The sequence below is a fragment of the Panthera onca genome, chromosome B3 (assembly GCF_046562875.1).
Source record: "Panthera onca isolate mPanOnc1 chromosome B3, mPanOnc1 haplotype 2, whole genome shotgun sequence".
Taxonomy (NCBI): Eukaryota; Metazoa; Chordata; class Mammalia; order Carnivora; family Felidae; genus Panthera; species Panthera onca.
This window is the reverse complement of record NC_138344.1, coordinates 48,963,465-48,988,101: the sequence shown is the minus strand read 5'-3', so window position 1 is coordinate 48,988,101 and position 24,637 is coordinate 48,963,465. Positions and strand designations below refer to the sequence as shown.

The 24,637-nt window shown below is 34.8% G+C and overlaps 2 protein-coding genes across 6 annotated transcripts in view; one reads left to right on the top strand and one right to left on the bottom strand.

Moving 5' to 3' along the window:
- Positions 1 to 6,447, top strand: part of PIGB (phosphatidylinositol glycan anchor biosynthesis class B) — a 40,499-nt gene extending 34,052 nt beyond the window's left edge. The window contains exons 10-12 of the mRNA XM_081795870.1: positions 3,536 to 3,749; positions 5,383 to 5,563; positions 6,074 to 6,447. Coding sequence (XP_081651996.1) covers positions 3,536 to 3,749; positions 5,383 to 5,563; positions 6,074 to 6,211 — 533 coding nt within the window. The 3' untranslated portion in view covers positions 6,212 to 6,447. The remainder of the gene's footprint in view (positions 1 to 3,535; positions 3,750 to 5,382; positions 5,564 to 6,073) is intronic.
- Positions 6,027 to 24,637, bottom strand: part of CCPG1 (cell cycle progression 1) — a 42,321-nt gene continuing 23,710 nt past the window's right edge. For 2 of the 5 annotated variants that reach the window (XM_060618459.3, XM_060618460.3), the window contains exons 4-10: positions 23,072 to 23,148; positions 22,022 to 22,220; positions 19,951 to 20,046; positions 17,865 to 18,116; positions 14,117 to 14,238; positions 9,478 to 10,886; positions 6,027 to 7,198 (exon numbers count right to left, since the gene is read on the bottom strand). In XM_060618459.3, the coding sequence (XP_060474442.3) occupies positions 7,009 to 7,198; positions 9,478 to 10,886; positions 14,117 to 14,238; positions 17,865 to 18,116; positions 19,951 to 20,046; positions 22,022 to 22,220; positions 23,072 to 23,148 (2,345 nt within the window). In that variant the 3' untranslated portion in view covers positions 6,027 to 7,008. The remainder of the gene's footprint in view (positions 7,199 to 9,477; positions 10,887 to 14,116; positions 14,239 to 17,864; positions 18,117 to 19,950; positions 20,047 to 22,021; positions 22,221 to 23,071; positions 23,149 to 24,637) is intronic. The other 3 variants (XR_013556294.2, XM_060618462.3, XM_060618463.3) reach the window with 3 other exon arrangements.

Here is a 24,637-nt window from a genome sequence, read left to right as displayed (position 1 = left end):
GGCTTTTAGATTGGGTTTTCTATTACAACTTGCCAAAACCAGGATGTGTTTGATGGGATCAGGAATATACAGCCCCTTACTTTCTCATCCTCTCCATTACAATGAACCTTACCTTGGGAAGAAGGAACTCATCAGTTACTGCTTAAGAATACAGATTGTAACATTAAGTATCCAAAACTTAAAAAGTAATTGTGTATATCAAGATAAATCATGTGATGATTAGAAGATATGGCTGAGTAAAAAAGGAACCAACTCATGCAGGGCCTTCTTTGCATATTCAAGTTTTTAGATTTTATTCTGGAGAGTGGTCAACTGGGACATAATGGTTTAACAATAGTCTGATAGTGATTGGATAAGAACCAGTGTGTGTATTATAAAAATATACTCATGGTACAAAAAGACAAAACCCTATAGTTGTCACCCTCTGAATAATGTAGCCCCATTTCCCAGAGAGAATTTTCACTTTCTTATAAATTCTTACAAAAACTTCCTGTATGCCCTTTTTTATGTACCTTTGTTGGCATAGATAACAGAAGAAAATTAAATATTCTGGGATGTTATTTAGCACTGAGTTAGAATTTATGGTAGGCCTGCCTCGATTCATGGCTCACTTTCCACAATATCAGTTACCTGCAGTAAACTGTGGTTCAGAAGTACATGATCTCCTTTCTGACCATCCTGAGGTCAGTAGTAGCCTAATGCTACGTCACAATGCCTGTGTCATTCACCAGACTTCATCTCATCACATAGGCATTTTATCATCTCACATCATCACAAAGAGGATGGCTACATAGAATAAATTTTGAGACCACGTTCATACAACTTTTATTATAGCATACTGTTATAATTGTTTAGTATTAGTTATTGTTAACTTCTTACCATGCCTAATTTGTACGTTAAACATCATCATAGGTATGTAGGTATAGGAAGAGTATAGGGTTCTCAACTATCAGCAGTTTTAGGCATCCAGTGGGGGTCCTGTAATGTATCCCCTGCAGAGAAGGGAGGACTACTGTATGTGAAGTGAAGGAATCTGTATCCTGACAAGTAGTCACTGGGTTCTTACCACGTCTTTATTCTCATAGAAATTACATGCCAGGCTGACAGATTTCTGTAAGTGGTTTATAGAACAGACAGAAAGCTCCCAGAATCTTCAGTAATTGGGAGAGAGGTCTCACATTTCAGGTTAGGTAATGCTTACATTACATTGTGAGGATTATTCCTTTCAGAAGCTAGTTCATTTTAGGGTGGATCCTTTCAATGAGAGCCGCATCTCCATATTATTTGTACATACAATTATGTAAACTTACTGGGCAGCAGTTACTAGGATCTTGTTAATTGCCTCTTTAAAATGGTGAAGAAACCATAGTACTTCCCTGTAAGAAAACCATGGATCCTAAGCTTCTCCTGTGGCACAGACTAGCACTGTAGCTATACTGTATTTCAGACTCTCCCTTTAACAACTCCAGTTTCAGAAATCCCCTTGGAAATGTTCAATGTCAGTTTGAAAACCCTCAGTATTCAAATTCAAGTCTGTTCAACTGTTCGTTCTTTCCTTCTCTTCCCAGCATTTTCTATGTATTATTTCCACAAATAATATGGAGACTGAATTCTCTCTGAAAGAATCCACCCTAAAATCACCACAAAGAAATAGAAGCATTACCTAACTTAAGACTCCTCTCCTTACTGAATAAGCTGGAAATACAAGCACATTTTCTTCCAGCATTCTACCTCAAATGCCATTTTTACAACATTCACCACCATGTACTCCAGTTTTGTATCAGTCACTCATAACATTGTCTCCCTAATGCCAGTTTCTGAAAAACTTTAAGGAACATTTAGTGAATGAACAAATTGTTAACTAGTGTACCACTTCCCAGATGCCCAAGTTATACTTTATTTGAATATTCCTGAGGGCAAGCTGTCTTCTAAAGTACCTTGCCAGGATAGACTTGATAGCTTTTTGTAATCTGAGGCACTAGGTGAGAGGGATCTGTGATACTCCAACTGATGAATAGACTGAACTACAGGTAATGTTATCTAAAACATTTCCTCGAGGAACAAAATTGGGTATCTAAGATTTCTTGCACAAATTTGATTCAGCTATCAAGTAAGTGGCAGGTATCAAATGTCTTGGAATAGATGAAGTTATTTTCATTATTATTTTCAATAGCTGTATTTTCAATTATATTGTTTATATGCATTATGTTATCTATAATCTTCAAAGCAACGAATACAGATAAAAGAAAAGCTGTTAAGGCCCCATATCTAATTAACATTTAAGTGTACAATGAAAGGTGTCTTCAGTTTTTCCTAAACTGAATGTTAACAGTTTTCTTAATCTGCAACAATGGTAACTTGCAAGAATGAGTGTCTTCAGTTAGTGTCAAGTACTAGATGTGATTCAAGTGAAATACAGATCTTAATTTACTCCTGTTTTTGAAACAATCCCTCCTAGGCCAACCTTATGTTAATGTCCTTAAATGGGAATAGTTCAAAATTAATTTTATTCATGTTCAATTGTTTTTAGTGACTGAGCCAAGCTAAAACAGCTGATAACAGTCAATTAGGTGATAATCATGGAAAACAGTGCCTTGGCCCCAGTGGGAATTAGTGCTAAAATTTCAGGCAAGCCACAGACTAGATTCTGGGTACCCAAATTCCAAAAGAACAATGATCTAATTCCAGGAGACAGTACATGTGGATGGAGAATGAGCAAAATGGCAAGAAAGCTTTTTCTTTCCCAGTGGAAAGGCCTGTTCTTTTATGGTATTTTCATCAGATCCTAATGTGCTCATTATCAATGATTATTACTGGGGAGCAAGACTATAGGGGACTTTTACTTTTCATTTACTCTGTTCTGCTTGGGTTTTTTTGCCACATGCAAGAGTTATTTTACAAATGGCAAAAGTGTTCAGCATCTCCAAATTGCCCAACATTGTAGCAAAAGAAGACATAGTTCTTTCAGAGAACGATATCCATCCATGCCAACCAAACATATAGGAACTACTGAAAATCTCCCCGGTAGTTTATTTTTCTAAGAGGATACTCTGCTGGTCTTCGTCCAGAATTACTGAGACTATATGTATGCAATCCAATGCTAGTGCTTGGGAGATGAAAGAGAAGAGATAGGTAAACAAACTACTATGTACCATGACAAGCACAGGACATACATTTTTCTAATACTTGGAAAAGTTACTGTTATCCCATTTGCAGATGGGAAACCTAATGCTCAGCAAAGGAAAGCAACTTGTGCCAGCGTTAGAATTCAAATCTGGGTCTGTTGGACTCCCTAGCCATACTTTTTCCACTATCATTTTTTCTAGAAAAAGGTCAAGACCAGAGGACAATGATAGTGAATGGTTTAGAGAAATTATAAAGATCACCTATTGCTTATTTCTTGTTTGTCTATGACAGCATTACAGTTTGTGCTACTTCCATTAAAGATTACAAACATATCTGCAGTTAACATTTGCTTAGCTATCCTAAAACAAGAGTGCCAGTATTATGGTTCAACATGTCTATCTTCATACAGGGTACTCACTAAACCACCTCAAAACGTGGAAGAAACCAGCACTCAGTTTCCTGTTTTTATCAAATATGCTCCTCGCCTTCTATACTGGTTTAGTTCATCAACGAGGTACTCTTGATGTCATGACTCATATTCAAGAACTCTGTTACAATAATCCCAATATATCTTCAGCCTCAGTGTTTATAATGATGCCTTGCCACTCTACTCCTTATTATAGGTAATACAAATTGTTCCACTATATGCTATTAAGAAAATGAAACTGACTACTTAAATTCCTCAGATTCCTGAGTTTAAATTAACTGACCACTGATCAAGTGATCTCTTTTCATATCAGTTGTCTCACCTATAAAAATTAGTTAATTCAGTTAGATGATATCCTAATGCTTGAATTAAGTGTTTCTGAGAAATATAACACTAAAATTGCCTTAATTTTGCAGGACAGTTTAAAAGATATCCATTTGGTCCTATGCTTCTGTTCTAAGCTGCATTCATTACCAAATGCCCAATAATGGTACAAGAGTAAACTGCTTTCTTTTAAAAAGTTATACACCTACTTAACCTGGCTTTAAACAATCTGAAGTTAATTTTCCATGTGCATAGTCAACTAAATATCAAAGCTGATATCATTTTAAGGTAACTTAACACTTTTGCAATACTCTGCTTAACTGAATCATCAATGCCGGATCATTGATACACAATTTGGAAAGTTGGGATTGGCTAGCAAAAGCCACCAGTTTGATTTAAGACCCCAAGTATCCCTTCAACTTGAGGCTCACCTACTATATAAAAAAGACCAGAGCTGAGAGTGGGACATTCACTATCTCTCCATGCTCATGATAGCAGTAATGCTGCAGACAACAGGAATTGTAAAGGCACCAAGATGCTTTTCATACATGGTTGTAGCAGTTGATGTCTTAGGCTTTGAATAGTTCACCAAGTTCTTATCTTACATTTTTCAAACTGCACAATGGAGCAAAAAATGTCTAATGCCTACTTTGGAGTAGAAGGCTGGCAACTTTTTCTCAGGTGTTTCTATTTTCTCCCTGAAGCAAGATTTTCATCTCCTAAATTATAAAAGTCCATGAAGTGTTAGGTCTTGTGTAAATTTACTTGTATGCATTTCATAGATAACAAAAACCTCTATCACATAGTTATTTTTCCTGAGGCTAAGTTATAAACATGGCTTTTGCATAGTGCAAGCAACTGGCTTAACTTGTCCTAATTCATCAATCCATCTTTTTTACATGCACTCTAGTCTTTCTATGCCACAATAAAACCATTACTTATTTGGATTTTAATCAGTGAACATATGTTGCTCGGTTACTAAAGCTTATTTAAATATATCTAAAACAAACAAAAAACAAAAACCACACAGGAAAAAACTTATTTAAAGGATGTGACCCATCCCCTTTCAGAGCAGAAAGGGAAGAAAGCGAGAATCCTTTGTGGTTCATGAAATTTTCTACCTTGCCAATTAAGCCTATGGGGAATTACTCTTATTAACAAGTAACCTACCTGGTCCCAAAGGCCCCTTCCATTCTTGCAAGAGCAGACTGTTACAGAAGATGGAGTCTCCCACACTACTTACTATCCCACCTTGAAGTGACGTTTCATGCTTTAGTTTGGACTTGAAGCTTATGCTGCTGCGGCAACAAGCAACATGGTGTAAGAATCATATTGTCCATCTCTGAGAAAACTACATTAAAGGCTTGCTTCTTCACCTCAAATGGAACCCATTTAAGATTCAGATTTCACATTTTCTTATGTGAACATGATGGATTTTAAGAGTACTTTGAAAAAAAAATTTTTTATTACTTCTTGTAACTTTTAACTTAACTTTCTCTTCACAGCCATGTCCACTACCCACTTCCAATGAGATTTCTCCAATGTCCCCCAGACCTGACTGGAAAAAGTCAGTATCTTGATGAAGCAGATATATTTTATCTAAATCCCTTAAACTGGCTTTATAGAGAGTTTCACAATGATTCAACACTGCCAAGTCACTTGATCATCTTCAGCATTTTAGAGGAGGTAAGGAAACATGAAAAAAGGGAAAACTTACTATTTATATTTCGCCTCAAGTTTAGCACTCAAGTAAATAGACAACATAACTTTTTTAAGGTCCCTTCCAATACCCATATATTTTTTTAAATGTTTTACTTATTTTTGAGAGAGCATGAGCAGAGGAGGGGCAAACAGAGGGGGACAAAGGATGTGAAGTGGGCTTTGCACTGACAGCAGCAAGCTGATGAGGGGCTCAAACTCAAACCGTGAGATCATGACACTCAATCAACTGAGCCATGCAGGCACCCCACCATCCCCCATATTTTGTAATTCGTCTTTTCCCTGGTCAAAATCCGTCCCAGTTCTGTAACTATCAAGATACATATGTTACTTAACAAGTTAATTCTTTTATTGAGGAACTATATTGTTTTATTAAGAAAAAAGTGGTAGAGACGCAAATGAGGTCATTCTAAAATTCTTGAAACAGTGCTCAGCAAAATGTAGCCTTTATTTACTTAAACGTTTATTTACTTCTAGGAAATAAGTGCTTTCCTAATTTCAAGCAGCTACGAGAGAACTGCTGTGTTCTTCCACACTCACTTGCCAGAAGGTCGAACTGGAAGTCACATATATGTCTATGAACGGAAATTAAAAAGGAAACTCAACAGAAGCTGAAATTCTCAACTGTGTTTAAATCTTTTCTAGAGAAACAGACATTGCTGGGTAGAAATATTCAGATGCTGCATAAACACTCCTGTAAATACTGGGTAAAATTTATGAACTAGCAAAACACCACTGAACTGATTTACCAAATAACACTACTGAGGAAATGTATGAAAAATATCACAAAGTATAAAATCATATATTAATACAAATGCCAGATTTTAAATAAAGACCTTTAGTTTTCCTCATGGTGTAGTTTTATTGTTTCTTCCACAATATTCAGATGTGCAAGAAATTTCACAAAAGAACAAGTCAGCAAGCTCATAAGGCAGCAAATTCTTCACAAGTCAACGGGCTCTTGAACCCACAAAAAGACAAGAAGCAAGTGTAAGATTATAAAGTGTTAAAGATGAAATTCCGTCACAAGGTACTTTTTCAAGCTCTACTGCAAATTTAACACAAATATCAGTGTTAATTACACTTTGTCATAGGATTTGAGCTTGCTTTAAGCTCATACACTGAAAGGAAGACTCATTTCATGCACAAAATCTGTTGCATGCCTGGCTTCCTTGAAACTACAGTTGAACATTTCCAGTGCCAAAAAAATTTCAGCAAAACTAAACTACAGGAAAATGCGTTAGTAAGCTTTTGCTTGATGCTTCTGAGTAATAATGTAAAGTCATCAAACTGATACTTAGAAATGACAGAAAGACATTATCTTGATAATTTCATTTTAGTTTCAATACCAAACATTGTAGATACCATCCATGTTTCTGTTACCATTTTCTAATTTAACTTAATCATGACAATCAATATTTAGGGTCAAAAGGTAACTGCCCCAATTCTATTTCAAGATTTGCCATGTGTCTTCCATTAGTGCGACCATATTTATGCCATTTACCTTCCCTTTTATAAGGTTGTGGCTGAGGGTGCTTCTGCTCTTGTTTTCGATGCCTGGAGTTTTCAATATTTACCATACGTTGCTTTTTATCTGGTCGACTGAAAGCAGTAAACACATTTTTCATCTATGTTAGAGTTAAATTTAAACAAGAAACAATTTTAATGTTTTTCTCCATTAATTATCTGAACACTCTGAAAAAGGATGTTAAATTAACCTGAAGTATAATCCTAATACAACCATACCAAAAAGATTCAGTATTATACTTTTATCCTACAGACAGAAAAAATAGACAAACATAACTGTAGTGGCAACAAAGGGGAAATACTCAACAAATAAATAGAAATGTGACAATAAAATAATGAGATGTGTTTCCATTATTTTTCCTCTCCTGCAAAACCAATCCCTCCCCATTGGCTTCACCCCTCAGCAGGAATATGTATACATTTCTTACAAACAAAAGAAAGTCTTTTTTTTTTTTTTTCCTCTTTACAGCCACAGCTAAGGTTCATAAACAAAGGTCTGTATTTACTGTTTTCCTCAAACTCCATAATCAGGCTTCTTCACTAAAGAATCAGGCTTCTTCACTACCTCACTAAAACAGTCCATAATGCCATTCATGGCCACCCAATTCCCCAACCAAGAAATCCAGTCTCTTTTGTTTAATGTTTAAAGCATTTGACACACGTTTGTATATTCCTTTCACTTGAGATGATCTTTCAATTTTCATGATGCTATTCTATGGTCTTCTCAGCCTTCATTCTCCACAACCCCTTACGTGTTAGTGTTCCCCAAGAATCTGATAAACACCCCCAGCCTAGACTATCTATATGCACACAGAATTTGGACTAGAGTCATGTATCTAATGGCTAACTAATTTTTTCCATGTGACTGTCAATAGGTACCTCCAAGCCCAATTCTCAATTCCAATTCCCCTTACTCAAAATGCCCTTGCATCCCTTACCTTAGTGATGCCACTATCCAACTAGTGATCCAACCCAGAAATCTGGAAGAAATGTTATTTTCTACTTCTCTTTCACAAGAAATAGCACCAATTTTTCTTCTTATATATTATTCAAATCTGTCTCTCTCCCACTCATACTATTAACCTAGTTAATCATCAGCTCATGTCTGTACTTTTTCAAAGACCACCTACCAGCTTCACTCTTTCCAACTAATCCTCCAGGCTATTGCCAATGATCCAAAATGCAATGAAGCAACAAGTCTTTTAGCATAAAATGAAGTCCTTCTGATCTTCACAAAAGATCTGTTATCTTTTCATACCCCAGCACTACCTTGCCTCCTTAAAAGGACATGTCTTCACATCTCCAAATGTGTGCAAATGAAGTTCTCTTTGAATAGAATGTCCTACTCTATCTGCTTGACAAATTCTCATTTCTCCTTCAAAAACCAGTTTAAAGAAGTTCAGTTCAAAGACCACCTCACTCATGAAGCCTCCCAAAACATCTCCAGGTTGAGGCCACCACATACAATATCTCCATTCCTCACTTTATTTCTTATATTTACCTAACTCTCCAAAAGCTTGTGAGCTCCTTGATGGCAAGAGTTTTTCATGTTTCATCAGGGCAGCCTCACACTGTTTGGCTCATTTAGGCACTAGATATTTAATGACTAAAGATACCAGAATCAGTCTCATTATTTTATAGACACATTACATTTATTCAGAAAGATTATATATAACTATCTTAAAGATAAAAAAATAAAGCTAACATTTGAAGATTAGGTGAGTTTCAGGTTACAGAATATAAAGCTAATAAGCAATGAATAGTTTTATTTAGAAATTATGCATATAAGCCATACATATTATAACCTGTAGCTTGCTAAGTTTGCCTCTACCTTTATCAAAGATAATTTTGTACTAACTATTAAGTATCATAATTTAGTTGGTAAGTGGAATTAGATAAGTAAGTGGGTCAATGCAAACTGTTACACACGAGTTCTTCCAATTTCAGAGTGAAATCTGAATTTACTCACCCAAAGTGAGTAAAAAAATAAAAGATTAAAGGAAAATAATTTCACTTAATTACCTTTTCATATAAACTATAATGAAAAGAAACAAGATAGGCTAAAATAGGATCTTTTTTCCTTAACATATTTTTAAGGCAGAAATTAAACCATTTGCTCGAGTCAAAGTGATCATATGAAATTTTCAGTTTATAATAGCTAATAAAATTTTATCTTTCCATTTAATTTATTCTAAATTCTCTAGCAATAAAGTACTTTTACAAATAACACTTTTTTTTCTTTACAAAAAGTACTTTATGGATAGTAACATTCCAAGATGTTAAAATGATAAAAATGCTACCCAATCTATAAATGTTAAAAACTATTATAATAACATGGTGCTATGTAAACCGACCTGGGTCCATATGGAGGGGAAAGAGTGTGACCAAAGAAGTGTCTATATATATGTCCATCCAACTTCTCAAACACTCCATCATTATCTACTTGATATTCCTTCATGTCTTTAAGATAATCTTTAACATCATTAACAAAGTCTGTGAAGAGCTTCTGATCATGTATAAAGACACCATTTAGGAAAAACTTATTGATGAACTGATCAAGTTCTTTCCAGTGATGAAAACTATCCAGTTTTTCTAATAAATACCTTTCAATTAACTGTCTAAATTCATCTATCCTTACAGGATTCAACACTTTCATATTAAAAAGGTTAATGGATTCCTGTTGAGCACATTCAAATACACCAGAGCAAGACTTTCTGAAAGAATCAAAATTTGCACTACAGTCATGCTCAGAACTGCATTTCTGTGATTTTGTATTTTTTCTAAATTCTTCAAAGTGAATTGGCTTTTCTTTCCTTCCCTCTCTTTGCATAGTAGGGCCTCTATTATTCTGGTTTTGTGTACGTGACTTATACTGTGGGTGTAAATATTCACTAAAGACTGTCGGTTTTTTAGCTGCTTCTTCTTTTGTTGCACCAAATCTTTTATTGCCCTTTTCATCAAAGATATTCTTGGTGGTATCTTTGAAATGCCTGAAAGTGGATTTAACTGAATCTGAAAACTTTTTCAGGTTTTCTTTCACAGCTTCTTTAGCTTGTTTAATTTTTTCTTTATGATGTCTCACAAACTCCTTGGTAGAATTCTTCATGGCATCAAATGTTTCCTTAACTGAACCCAAAAATGTTTCCTTTGACTTATTTTTAGCCCTGTGGTTTCCTCTGCTCCCTTTCTTTTTTCCATCAGTTTCTTGTTTTACATTTTGATCTTTTGCCTCAATATACAGCCTTTCCCACAAATCAGAACGCTGCTGTTCAAAGTTTAGCTTCTGCTCCAGCTCAGTGAGTCTTTCCCGTAAGACTTCTATTTCCTTTTTTTCAGTCAATACATTCGGAGAGTCTGGGTTGCCATATGATTCACTAGAGCTTAACTGCTGGAGTTCCACCTTTAAAGCCATGGTTATCAGTCGTTCTCTCTCCAGTTCCTTCCTTAGCATCTTTGCTTCTGCTAAAAGAGTCTCCCTTTGATTAAGGAAGCTGTGTGTCTTCAGCTTTTCTTCTTCCAGATGCTGCTTAAGTTTCTGATTTTCTGTAACTAATTCAGTACCTGTCCCTTTATCTTCCAATAGCCTAATCTGTTCTCTTAGTTTCCTTAACTCTTCCTGTAATGAAGATAAGGCTTCTTCTTCCTTCTCCAGAGATATTCTTAAATACTGATTTTCTGTATCAAGGTTCTTTTTCTGAGTTTCAAAGGCCATCTTCTCTTCTTCAGTAAGGGCCCAACATCTTGCAAGGTTTTCCTTCAATGACTAAATTTTTTTGAAAGAGAAGAAAGAAAAATGTCAAATGCCTTATTTAAAAGCTCAATTTAAATCTGTAAGATGAAATCATATATAACCAATACTCATAAATTTTTAGTATCTATTTTTTTTAAGATTTTATTTTTAAGTAATCTCCACACCCAATGTGGGGCTCAAACTCACAACCAAGATCAAGATCCAAGAACCGAGATCACTCTACCGACTGAGCCAGCCAGGAGCCCCACGTGTCTATTTCTGCAGACTACCCTTTATGCAGTATATGTATTTGTAGTGTATATGTATGTATTTCAAGATGTAAAAATAAGAAGGTTCATATGGAAGAAAATGCACAGCACAGAGCTACATCAAAATAATAACATAGCTGGGGCCCCTGGGTGGTTCAGTATGCAAGTGACCAATCCTTGATCTCAGCTCAGGTCTTGATCTTGGAATCATGAGTTCAAGCTTCACACTGGGCTCCATGCTGGGGTGTAGAGCCTACTTTAAAAAAATTTTTTTTAATGTTTATTTAGTTTTGAGACAGAGAGAGAGAGAGCATGAATGGGGAAGGGTCAGAGAGAGAGGGAGACACAGAATCTGACGCAGGCTCCAGGCTCCGAGCTGTCAGCAAAGAGCCCGACAGGGGCCTTGAACTCATGGACCATGAGATCATGACCTGAGCCGAAGTCAGAAGCTCAACTGACTGAGCCACCCAGGTGCCCCAGGGGTGTAGAGCCTACTTAAAAAATATATATAAAATGAAATGTTTCATTAAAAATAAATAAACAACAACAACAACAACACAGCATGTTGGAAGAATTTAAAGACTGGAAAAAAATTAGCTATAGCCTAGTTTATCCCTAGTAAGATTTCTAAAATAGAACTAGGAGTACTTCTGATTAGTGTTTATTAGTGATTACTATTTCCCATAATCATATTAAAGCCTTAATGGTTTCTAGGTCCACTTACAAGTTAGAAGAAAAGGAGACAGGTCTTCTATCTTTTGACTACAGGACTCTAATCTCTCCTGAGAAGTCTCCTAAAGAGAATTTAGGCAGGACTAGAGGCTTCTCGGACCCTTAAGTGAAGATAATTTTTTATAAAAATAAAATTATAGCTAGAAGTCAGCATCCTTGATAGAGAAAAAAAAAACCATGTTCAATTAGGTTTACAGAGTTCTGCTGCATTTCAAAGTAGCCTTGAATGATCTTTCTTTCAAGATGTTACTAGTAATAAACTTTCACCAAAACAGCAAGAAACTAAACAATATGCTTAAACAAGTTAATTGTTATAGCATTATCTAATCAGTTAGAGTATCTTATGTATAAATCAGCAAATGACACTTAAATTTTACTTAACTTACCACAGACATTATGGTTATTCATTTGAATCAGACAAAAAAAAAAAAATCTGATATACAAGAAACAAAAAAAAAGTCCTTTAAGAGAATGACAGGGGGCATCTGGGTGGCTCAGTCGGTTGGGTGTCTGACTTCGGCTCAGGTCATGATCTCACAGCTTGTGAGTTCAAGCCCCACATTGGGCTCTGTGCTGACAGCTCAGAGCCTGGAGCCTGCTTTGGATTCTGTGTCTCCCTGTCTCTCTCTGCCCCTCCCCTGCTCGCACTCTCTCTCAAAAAAATAAATAAACATTAAAAAAATTTTTTTATAAAGAGAGAGAGAGAGAGAGAGAATGACAATATTGGGGTGCCTGGGTGGCTCAGTCGGTTAAGGGTCCGACTTCAGCTCAGGTCATGATCTCACAGTCCATGGGTTTGAGCCCCGCATCGGACTCTGTGTTGATAGCTCAGAGCCTGGAGCCTGCTTCGAATTCTGTGTCTCCCTTATCTCTCTGTCCCACTCACACTCTGTCACTCTCTGTCTCTCAAAAATGAATAAATGTTTAAAAAAAAATTTTTAATAAAAAAATTAAATAAAGAGAATGACAGTATTTCCACTTGAAAGATAACCATCTGAAATGGATGGTTCACTGTCTTCAAAGAACAAATTAAAATTTAAAATTTCATTATAATCATTTTATCTGCTCTCCAAATGAGAGAGAAAACAAGTTTCATGTATGCAATGGAAGTGGACCACAGGGTAGTACAGAGTAACGTAGCATTATCTTTAAATGCAAAAGCATAAGGGGCCACAGAATGCAGGGTATATTCTGCATTCAGTAAACTCCATAGTCTTGAATTAAGTGCCTGATAAGCAAATCCAGGGGCAGGTCTCCCATGAAGATCTTCAAAGCCACATTTAACAGCTGGAGATAAGAGATCTGCAAGAACTGACTCAGTGAAGATCTATGCAGGGTCAGTCTCCTAAAAGTCAACATCATCCTATGGAACCAGAAACCATGATGGTAAAGAAGAAAATGGCTACTCTTTTTACAACATCCTTTGATCCAGGTAGGAAAAACTACACTATTAACAAATAACTTGAGTAGTCCCTGCCTGAAAGAATTCAGATGTCAAGTGGGATTCTTTTAAGGAAATGTAATGTGACCCTATAAGGGATACACACATCAACTGAAGGAAATTTAAAGGAATGGGAGAAAAAAGCAAGAGTTTACTTTTCTACCCTGAGTTCTGCAAGCCCTATGCCCTTCTTATGGATGAACCAGATAGGAGACCAGCTATCTCGCTGGTCCTCATACCCACACAGGTATTAAAAGAGCTGCTGGATGGTAGGTAAGTTTTAGGTGGGAAGTAGACCATGCTCGCTCTTCCATCCGATCCAACAAGAAACCAAAGAAAAAAAAGGACTGGCTGATTACTTCATTTCCCTTGATGAAGGAAAGACTTAGAGAGAGGCTACAAACTCCTCTTTCTCACTGACTGGAAATGTTTTGTTCAGTTCTATAAAAATAATGCTAATAATAACAATGTTTTCTATATATATATCAATTAAAAATGTTAATTATAATAATCAGAAATAACATCTTTGGTGTCAGATAAATTCAGCTCTGCCAGTTGCTAGCCTTGGAAAAGTTAGCTTTTTTGAACCTCTTTCCCATCTATGAAATGAAGTTAATACTTGCTTAATTCACAGAGCTGTGGTGAGCAATAAGAGTAATACTGTATGTGAGGTACTCACAGCAGTGACTAGGACACAGTAAGTAATCTACAATTACAATATTATATTTACTCACTAATAATCTTCTTTGTACTTGTATCTGAACAGCACAATAATTATTGGCTAACAAGTCTTTTTTATAAAGTTTGTTAGTAGTACCTACCTTATAATCTATAAAAGATTCTTGTTCCTGTTGACATTGGGAAAGATAATCCTTCATATCATTCAATTCATCTTCATGTATCTTTCTGACTAACTGTTGACGCTTCTGAATCTGAATTGTGCCTGAAAAATGAATAAGTAAAATCTCATGATGTCATTCATCAAATGGTGGTAGATAAATGTTAATATAAATCAGGCCAAGTAGGTTAATGCATTTTTTTTTTTAATTTAGCACACATCCACAGATACTTAAGCAGTTCACTATCCTTTTGATTAAAACAAGCCGGTCTACCATAACAAGGGCACTCAAGTTTGTTGTTTTTGAGAGATGGCTGAGGTATAAAAAAATGTTGTCTTCAACAGGGAAACAAACAAACCATGAAATCCATTCACAGGATATAATCAATAAGGAAAAATAAGGTCTATTTTTTCTCACTACATTTTGCCTAAATGATGTAACACAGCCCAAAAGGTATAGCAAGGAAAATAATTGGCTGTGATTACCTACCCTTCTCACAGCCAAATCTCTTAAAAATTCTGCATTAGTTAGGTCTGTGCTAGAGTGCCACCATCCCCATCCCAACAGTGAAAAATCTTAAACCAACTAGGAGTCTCTAAGTTTTCACCCTAAAAACCAAAATGTTAATTTGCCAAGACATGCTGTTCACATGCTGCTACATTCCTCATGCATGAGAGAGAAAAAAACAAAATAAAACACTAAGTCAAAAATAAGGCAAAAAGGGGTGCCTGGGTGGCTCAGTCAGTTAAGCATCCAGCTCCTGATTTCAGCTCAGGTGATGATCTCACGGTTTGTGGGATTGAGCCCCATGTCGGGCTCTGCGCTGACAGCATGGAGCCTGTTGGGATTCTCTCTCCTCTCTCTGCCCCTCCCCAGCTCATGCGTGCAAGTGCACGCTCTCTCTCTCTCAAAATAAAGTAAACGTTAAAAAAATAAGGCAAAAGGCATTTGGCAACCATGACATTAACATCTACAGTGGAATTCTATTATGTAAAGACATCACAGAATTTGGAATGAAAGATGTAATGATAGTTTACTACTTCTTCCCCTACTGCTAAAAAAAAAAAAATAACCTTTGATTTCTTCAATAATCTTGAGAAATAGTAAAGAGAAAACTTTTGCCAAATCATAAACAACTGTTACCAGCTCTGATATTCTTCTGTTAGGGTTCACTTCCTCTCTTTTAATTTTCCAACTTATAAAAGCATGGTAAATTTGTTTCAATATTACTCAAAAGAATTTCAGATTTTTTAAATGTTGAAAATTCATTTGTAGTTCCCAAATAACAGAAAACCTCTTTGTTTTCAAACTGCTGACAGGATGAATTCCTTCACCCCCTTGGAAAATAACCTAAAACTATGTGTTGAGATCTGAATTTGCAGTACTATTACACAGCATGCGTTGGACATCTGTCTTAATGTAGCCTGATTTACCTCCTCTGCTATAGTCCAGCCAGTCTTCTCACTGCTCCCAAACCCAGCAAAGTTTACATTCAGATTATCATGTTCTCCGTTGCTGCAACATTCCACTTTCCTTCTACCTAGCATAAGCATAAGACCAGACCCGGCTCAAATCCTAGTACCTCCAGGATGACTCAGGAAGTATAGCCTTTGAGCTATAATTCTTGTCTGTGCCACACAACTTAGTACTTAGTTATATTCTGTTACAATGTCTGAAGAGCAGGGTAGCCTATCAATACTTAAAGCAACTCCATGAGAAAATCGAATCAACTGAACTCCACTGTTGATTTAGAATATGGATAGCCGACATGTATAAAAAGAGTAAGGAAGACAGGTGCTTCAAACATGAAAAATTTTTTTAACTTTTGTAAGCACTTTCAGAACCTAAAGCAGTACCATATTATCTGTAGTACATTGTTTTACTATCCTCACTCCTGCTAGTTTTCCTTTCCTTCTAGGAAAGGTCTGATTCTCCAAGCTCATACAGAGCCAAGCTTGGTGAATGTTCGGAGTGATTCACTTAATGGGATGTTTTGTTACATAGTTAGTAACCAAATGATAGATTATGGAATGCAATGACTAATTTCATGGTGCATGAGAAATTCAAACTGGCTCTGAAATCAACTCAAAAGAGCTCTTAAAGTGTTGAGATAAGTGCCAGAATTAAGAAAAAAACTGTGATGTCCTTTAAATAGTGACCTTGAAAAATTGTCAGAGAAGTTTTTATATGTTCACCGAGCTAGTCTCATCACGATGGAGACCTATTTCATATTACCCAGGCCTTTCATATTCCAAAAAGATGCTTTTAAAAAGTATAAGAAAATGTTTTATTAAATATAATCATTAAAGTAAAATTTACAAGTAACCAAAATTTTAAACAGAGCAGTAGTTTCTTAATTTTGAAAGCACTCCTTTCTAAGTTATTCTTTCCACTAAATACTTAAAGGTCATGCAACTGGTGGGGTTTTAATGCAATTTGGATTAACATTAAATCACTGTCCAATTTTTTTAGTAAGAAAAAAAAGATTAAGAGAAGACCTTCTCCTTTGTTACCTCCATGTTTACCTGTGGGGAAAGAAATCATACTCAAAAAAAACATTCATACATTTGTTCCAGCTAGAAAATAACAAAATTAAGCATATATTTCAAGTCAAATCTCATTACAACAAACTTCAAGGGAGGATACAAACTACAGTATCTCAGTACTAAATTCAAGCAGATATCCACCAGGAGTCTAAATGTTAATTTTTTAATATAAAGTTAGACAAGAAGAAACACATTTTATTGACTCTGACTTTAAACAAGTATTGACTGTCTTATTTATTCTAACATTACACTGTGTTGAATAATGTATCTTTTCCAAAAATTAACATATGGTACATTTTGCATTAAGGTACACATTGTTGAAAGGAACTAGCAAAACAGGAATATTCCAAAAGTTAAACTGTGGATCATATCAGCAAAACTCAGAAGTTCATGTAAGGCAAATTGAAATCTGTAAAAGTGACAAGACCTAAAACATTTGCTTCATGTGTTTTTTTCAAAATTCTAATACAGCAAAGAGTGTGAATGCTCAGTTCTCAGTCTTATCTTTGTAGAAACAATCACATTTACTAAGATTCAACAGTTAGGCTCCCAAATGAAAAATAAGACCATATGGAATTCCCTCCTCTTTTCATCCAAAACACTTTTAAGGGCTTTGCATTAAAGATGATCAATATACATAAACACTAACAAGAACAACAATGAGAAAAGTATAATAATAAATTATAAAAAATAAATTCTCAATTCATATGGATCATGGAAGCAGCAACAAATGTCACAAAATATAATGTTTGCATAAAACCTGAGGGGAAAAATAATGAGCACCAATTATTATGACATTTCCAATATAACCATTTCAACTGAGATTTAAATAATCTTCCAAATAAAACCACAATTAAAGCTAGTTTGTGATTCTAAATTAAAATGATGTCCCTTGTGGTAAGCACTTCAGATTTTTAATCTTTTTCTTTAAAGAAAAAAAAAAACCATGGATGCTACATTTCTTAAATAAATACCACCAAACTTCAGTGAAAAACAGCTTTGTGAGATAGGCAGCACTATCCCCATTTTCCAAATGAGAAAACTGAGGCTCAAACAGATGGCAAGCTTTGCAAGGTTATATATTTAATGAGGACACTGAAAACAGATCCCAGAATTCCTCACTCTTAGTAAGGGTCCATACACTAGACCATCAATTTTTATATAACCAATTTTCAAATACTTACCATAGAAATGTCCAAATCCCATGCTGATTGCAATCACCAGAGCAAGTATAACACATTTATTGAGACCACTGCTGAACTGGCGTTTATGCAACTCCTTAGAGGGTTCGGTTTCTTGTTCGGGGAGTAGCCGTTCTTCAGAGTCAGAACTAGAAACAGTCTTCTTCCTAACACGGCGTCGTCTAAAGGCAGGACTAGGCTGATGACTGGTCTCATCGCTACTTGATTCGTCATCGCTAGGCTGGGATGAAAATACTATTTTAAAAAGAAAAACGTAAATATTAAAAATTTTAGAATAGATTTTCTAGTAAATATGATTTAGAATAATCAATGCCATCCCTACATGCCCTTTTACATAAGACAGCCAAAAACAAAAACAAAAGAACACAAACACTCAAGTTTTCAAGTTTATCAACATAAAGCCATAAACATCAAAGATTTCAACTGTGATACACAAGAATCAATCATAGTCTGTGCCTTTGAGGGTCTATCTGGTTTTATTTTTCAAACCTCTCTTAAAGTTTATACTGTTAGAACAATCATTCTCATAGTCTATTAAATTTCTTTGCTATTAGAACCATAAACAGATACTGTTTCTGGAAGGAAAAAAAAAAAAACTGTCAATCTCTTCTTTCAATTTCAAATAGAGGCAATTTAAGCTCAACTGTTGAAGGGACACAGGGAGGTATACAAACAGTTCCTGTGACTTACAAAGTACAACTACCTAAAGTTTTCTTGGGTGTATCTGGACCCTAGTTTCATTTCCATTCCTTGAGTCCACAATCAAGGTTCAAAGCACTATAGTTTAACACAGGTATCCAGAAGTCAGATGAGCCCTTCCCTTCGACTGCCACTCTTACTAGAAGGTTATTAATTTTACCCTCTAGTAAATATGTCAGCATGAGGAAGTGACACAACAGCTATCTCCGATATTAAGGACTAGTCTGGTGCTGCTCCTTTATGAAAAGAATAGTAAAGAACAACAACAACAACAAAAAAAAGCCACAAGAAATCTCAAGTCCTGGTATATCCACTAAAAAAAACCACCTTTGGTTTTTTCAAATTTATAATTTGTTAACACCGCTCCATCAATCAATAAACTATATGTTAACACAGAAGGTTAGATGGCTTGGTAACAATTTCCACAGGCCAGTTAGAGGAATTAAAAAAAAAAAAAGCACCAAAAGGATAAATGTGAACCTCAATGTTATACAAAGAGCTCCAAAATAACAAACATTCATGCTTCAAAAAAGTAAAATCGTTCTTCGGAAGACAGGATAACCATGCCACAGGAAAGTTGGTGACTTAGGTTAGGCAATACTTTTTAAAGATGGATCACAGAGGAATTCAGGTAACTTTCACACTGACAACAACAAACACAAAGACAAAAAAACTACTGAATGAATGAATATTCCTAATATTTAGTGATACAGATGCCACTGAGAGATCTTTTGGTCATGACCCTTATGCCCATCATGTTTATCTGGTTATTCTTGATCACTAGTTTTTCCCAGATGGCGTCGCCTCAGCTGTGAGGTTACATTTCTTGGACAAAGAGAAAGAAAGGAAGACTTAAACAAAGCATTACATAATACAAAGGCATTCAAGATCATGGTTGGAGCATTTAAGTCAGACTCTCTGGCAATATGTATTAAGATGGATAAATGCAAAAACAATTCGTCAAGATTCCTTTCAAATTTCATTTGAAATGTCACAAAATTAAATTTATTTAATTTAATTCTACATTAGCATATCACCATCATTATATATTCTAAGTAAACAAGGCAGCCTAATCTATATTAATAAATTCACCTCCTTATCTAATGCTTCCATCTTTTTTAACCCATACATAGGACAGCTAAAATATTTTGGTTTTAAATTTCTTCCAAAGCTTAATTTGGCCCACAGTCCAAGATGCAGGCAACGCAAAGGCATGCAGTAAGCTCAGCCAGCTTTATTACAAGACCAATTTGAACACCTGTTTAGAGTATCACAGATGACAACAGATATCTTTAAAGCACTAAGTAAATAGTAAATGTGACTAGGCACACTCAGCTCTGGAAAAGCTGATCAGATTTAGTCACACCACCTTGGAAAGCGAGTTGGCTAGGAACATGGTGTTTCAGCTGATCATCCCATCCCCTTATGCATTCAGGAATCTTCCACAGCTTCTCCCACCACCTTTCTTTTGTGAATAAACAGGAAAAAAAGATGTATAAAGCTTTGTTATAAAGACTAAAAAGGAAAAAGAGAATTGAAAATACTTATTTTAATTACCACTTAACATCGTTATTTGTGCTCCATCAAAATTTTGCAATCATGCCTTTTAAAAAAAACATATGCAATACAAACTTTTCTACAGCTACCAACTTTGCTTTCTTGGGGGAGAATCCTCTGGCGGCAGTGGACAGTATTCTCAAATAAACAAAAAGTATATTGTCCCAAGAATCTAATTTAGAAGAAAAAACCTGAAGATGAAATCCTACAGACATGGAGAAGGGAAAGGAAAATCAAAATAACCAGGTAATAGGTAGTCAGGAATTAAACCAAGAAAAATAGGAGATAAGAGAGAGAAAACAAGACTCTTAGCAATGGATTTCTATATAGTATTTTCAACGTAATCCAAAATGTCCTTTGTTCTTATTACTTTGTAATACTTTATTGAAATAACTTACTCCTTTCGGAGAGATAGCAATGGATAAAAATACTCCTAATAAAATATTTCTCTTAACTGAAACTGTAAAATCCCCAAGAAGTCCAAGTTCAGAATGGAGATAAAAACTAGAATAATGTGCTTTGAAGTGTCCAAGTTCCTGAGAAAAATTGTTTATAGCATCAATTTCTTAAATGTCTGATTGAACTCTTCTGCTACTCCTGCTTCAATGTGACTACTTTTTCTGGCCCATGAATATTCTCAAATTAAACCAGCATCTATAGTTTTCCAAAAAAAGGAAGGATGGAAAGAAAGAAGACTACTTGAATACAGCATGAATCCTGGATTTAAACAAAATAAAATCTGATGAACAAAAAGTAAAATCATTTCATTAGTCCTTGTAATAAATGTACTACGTATACATTCTGGCAAAGGCTGACCACCACTAAGAATGCCAGATGAGTATTTAAATATTTGAATGAAAAGCTCTTGTATACTAACTGAAAATAACTCACCATTAAACGAGATAGCTAAAAATCTCTACTTGACATTTTTTTAGCTTAAAGTGGAATAAGAGAAATTCCATTTGTCTGATTCTGGCAAATGTTAAGTATTAAAGAATGGTAAATTCTAAGAAAATAATCCAAAATAGACACGTCCCTATTTTTCCATCAAATTAGGACACTTTGGAATCCCTTAGCAGTGCACCACCAACTTGTCTTTCCCACAATTCATCCTTGAGCTACTGCTCAAGTTACTGGTTAATAAGTGTGAGTTAATGCCAGGTCTGTTTATCTTCCAGTAACTTTGTGTCTACATATTTATGTCCATGTGAAAAGACGTTATTATATACGTCCCTCCAAATGAGCCAAAGAAATATAGAAAGGAATTAGCTCAGTAACTCACATTTTAACTTCCAAATCATTATCTGAACAGTAGGCATGAACTGCATTAATAATAGGACTTAAAATAGGCACCTTTCATAACTCAATCTAAAATGAAAGATACAAAGGTCAGAGGCTTTGGGATGCTGCTGTGCTGCCAGCTCTTTGAACCCTGTTTAGCACATAGTAGCATCCAATAAATGTTTGTTAAATGATTAATAACTGAAAGGACCTAAAAGACTTCAATTAATAAGCTTATTTCTAGAATATAAAATTTGTACCACTGTAAGTAGAAACCTTAACTTTCTCCTGTTTTTAGTTACAATGGCACAATCTCCCACCCTTAAAGATCTAAAAAATATATCAAATGCATTTGAGTGTTTGAGACAGTAACAAATCTCCTTGAAGATATTTTTTTCATCTTTCACTTAATAAAAGATGTTGTTATTTATTGTTATAGCAATTGTACTCTAAGCCCTACAATGTAAGAAAACACCAGATTTAATAGTAGGTTTTACAAAAAAAAATCTCAAATATATTAAAAACTTGACCATTATATATATAAAAGGTGGTCACAGGAGAACTTAAGTCTGTCATCAGTGTATTCTTTATGCAGTTCTTACCAGTTTCTGGCTGACAGAATGTATACTGGCTGCTAGAAGAAGAGCCCATGTTAAAGTCTTCTGGACTCTGTGCTTCTTCAACAATTATAGCCTCCTGATTTCCCATTTCTTCTAACTTAGGTGGCTCAAGGGTAACAATATCAGAATCATCACTGACAGTTCCAAAATAGACATGGTCTTCCGACGACTTTTCTTCTCTCTGAGGAATAATTTTAAAAACAGTAAATTTAACAATTATTTAAGAGCCTTATGTTTTCTATGCAGTTCAAAGTGTACAACAGTACTTAAGTGTTATGGTAATTTAGGCTTAAAATAAAAGATATGAGTCCTGCCCAAAAGACAAAGATTACTCAGGAGTAGACTCATCTTTCAGATTGAAAACACCATCAACCCCCTTGACAATTATCTGTCAGAATTAGATCAAACTGCTGCCTAATTTTCATTGGCTACAGAAACTAAAAAGCCCACCTTTAAAACACAAGGACCATGGAAAAGAGGATTCATTTCTCACCAGTTCCATGGGTTTATTCGAGCATAATTCTATACTCAGGAAGCCCATAAAAGACTGATTACAAATTTCTCTGGTTGCATATGTAATAAATTTCAATAGCTATGCTATGTAAAAATCATATAAACTAGTTTTATCTAGAAGTCAAGTAAAACACCAAAAAACAAGATTTTGTTTGTTCTCAAATTTAAAAACGAATCTTCATTTTTAGAGATCAGTCCTAATAACTTAATTTTTCAGTATAATTCAAGAATGTAATCTACTTCCAAGTAAAATTATATTGGAAAGTAAATGAACAGATCTTTCACACATTTCCAAGAAATTACTTTTGTAAATTAAAAGGCATTTCACTTAAGAGTTGAAACAGAAGCTAATGCTAATCATAAAAGTGACCAATCTGTGGAATCTCAAAATTTTTAATAAATGTTGCATAATTCAAAGAGGAATAAAAGTATAACTAGAAAGGGAAACCTTAATTATTCCTTAATATTCCCTAAGGAATATTGCTTACCATATATCCACAGAGTAAAACACATGTTTACCTCAAGTGCCGACTTCGTTTCCTCCAAAGCTGGATAAGCAGTTTCTCCCATTAACACTGTGCCATTTTGGCTACTCTCTGATATAAAGCAAAGATCAATTCAATCAATTATACTTAACTGACTTTTTATAGGCCACATATATTATAATCTGAGTACATAAAATCTACTCCTAATTTTGTAAGTGGATTTAATGAAATGTCATATACAACCATACCGTCACTCTACTGTTGCTAAAAAGATCTCTGTATTTCAAATATAATTATTTGAAATTGTCAGAGGATAATTTTAGATACCGAACTGAACTCATTTAAATTCTACTAAAAAAAACAATACAATCTCTAAGTAAACAACATAATCTCTACTGTACAATACCAAAGTACTAAATTTAAGGTGTTTGTAAAAATCTGTGAATATGGGAAAACATTTTTCAGACATCTGATGGTACATTTCCTGAACTCTTAGTTTATTCAGAATTCCTAAAAGTAGCACTATTCTAATGACTGTCAATACCTGGTAACTCAACAAACAAAACTACAGCTTCAAATTATGAGTTCTTTGCCATGAAAAGGACTATAAAAAATAAGGATTCAAAAGAACACAGAAAAACAAAATGTCACTACAGGAGATATATTTTATAAGAAACTCCTCAAAGAAAAAAATGTACAAAAAAACCCCTAGAGTTCATACAATTCTATTTTTCATACAAAAGGCTATAAAATTTTCATAGAAGTTAAAAATATTAAAATAATACATGATAAACATAAATTTTATGCACAGCCAAGAACATATACCAAACGTTATATGCATTTGCATATTTTATTACACTAATTTAAGAAGATTATTATTAATTTTATCAATTTTTATGTATAGCAGTTACCTCCAGATAAAAAGAATTAAGGGTGACTTAAAATTTGTTTTGTTCATCATTTTTTTCTGTCATTAATGTGTGTATTTCTCATAGAATTTAGTCCCTCCAAAAAAAACAGAGGAGGAAAAAAAAGAAAAACTTTGCCATCTGTATGTTACATAGCCCCTAATAGAGTATTAATCTGAAATTAAGTCTTTCAGCAAAGGTGGACTTGGGTCCAAGAACTCCCAAGGAAGTCTGGAAATACTTTTATATATGTGAGTATGTGTATTTCTTGGGAGAAAAATCTGACCTATCAAAGATGAGGATCACTGTTCAAATGAGAATAATCAATACACAGGCTGAAAACAAGATTAACAGGTATAATCCATCATTACTTCTAGACATGACGTATCCACTTTATTCTCCTGAGGAGAATACGTTCTATTTACATTTTAATGCAATTTTTTAAAACCGTTTAAGAAGTCATTTAAAAATGAAGAGTAAAGCAGTTAAATGCCTTTTTTACCACCTCTAACCAAAAGTAATTTGAAGTGTGATGCTAACTAGAAAAGAGTTTAGTAAATCTCTTGTATTTTGTATATCACTAGTCTTAAAATTAGTAGTGTTTAGTTACTGGTTACACTTGCATTATCAAAGAGTTTATACAGAGGCTGAAATAGATACTATGGCTGCAAATAAACCACTGGTTGGTGTCA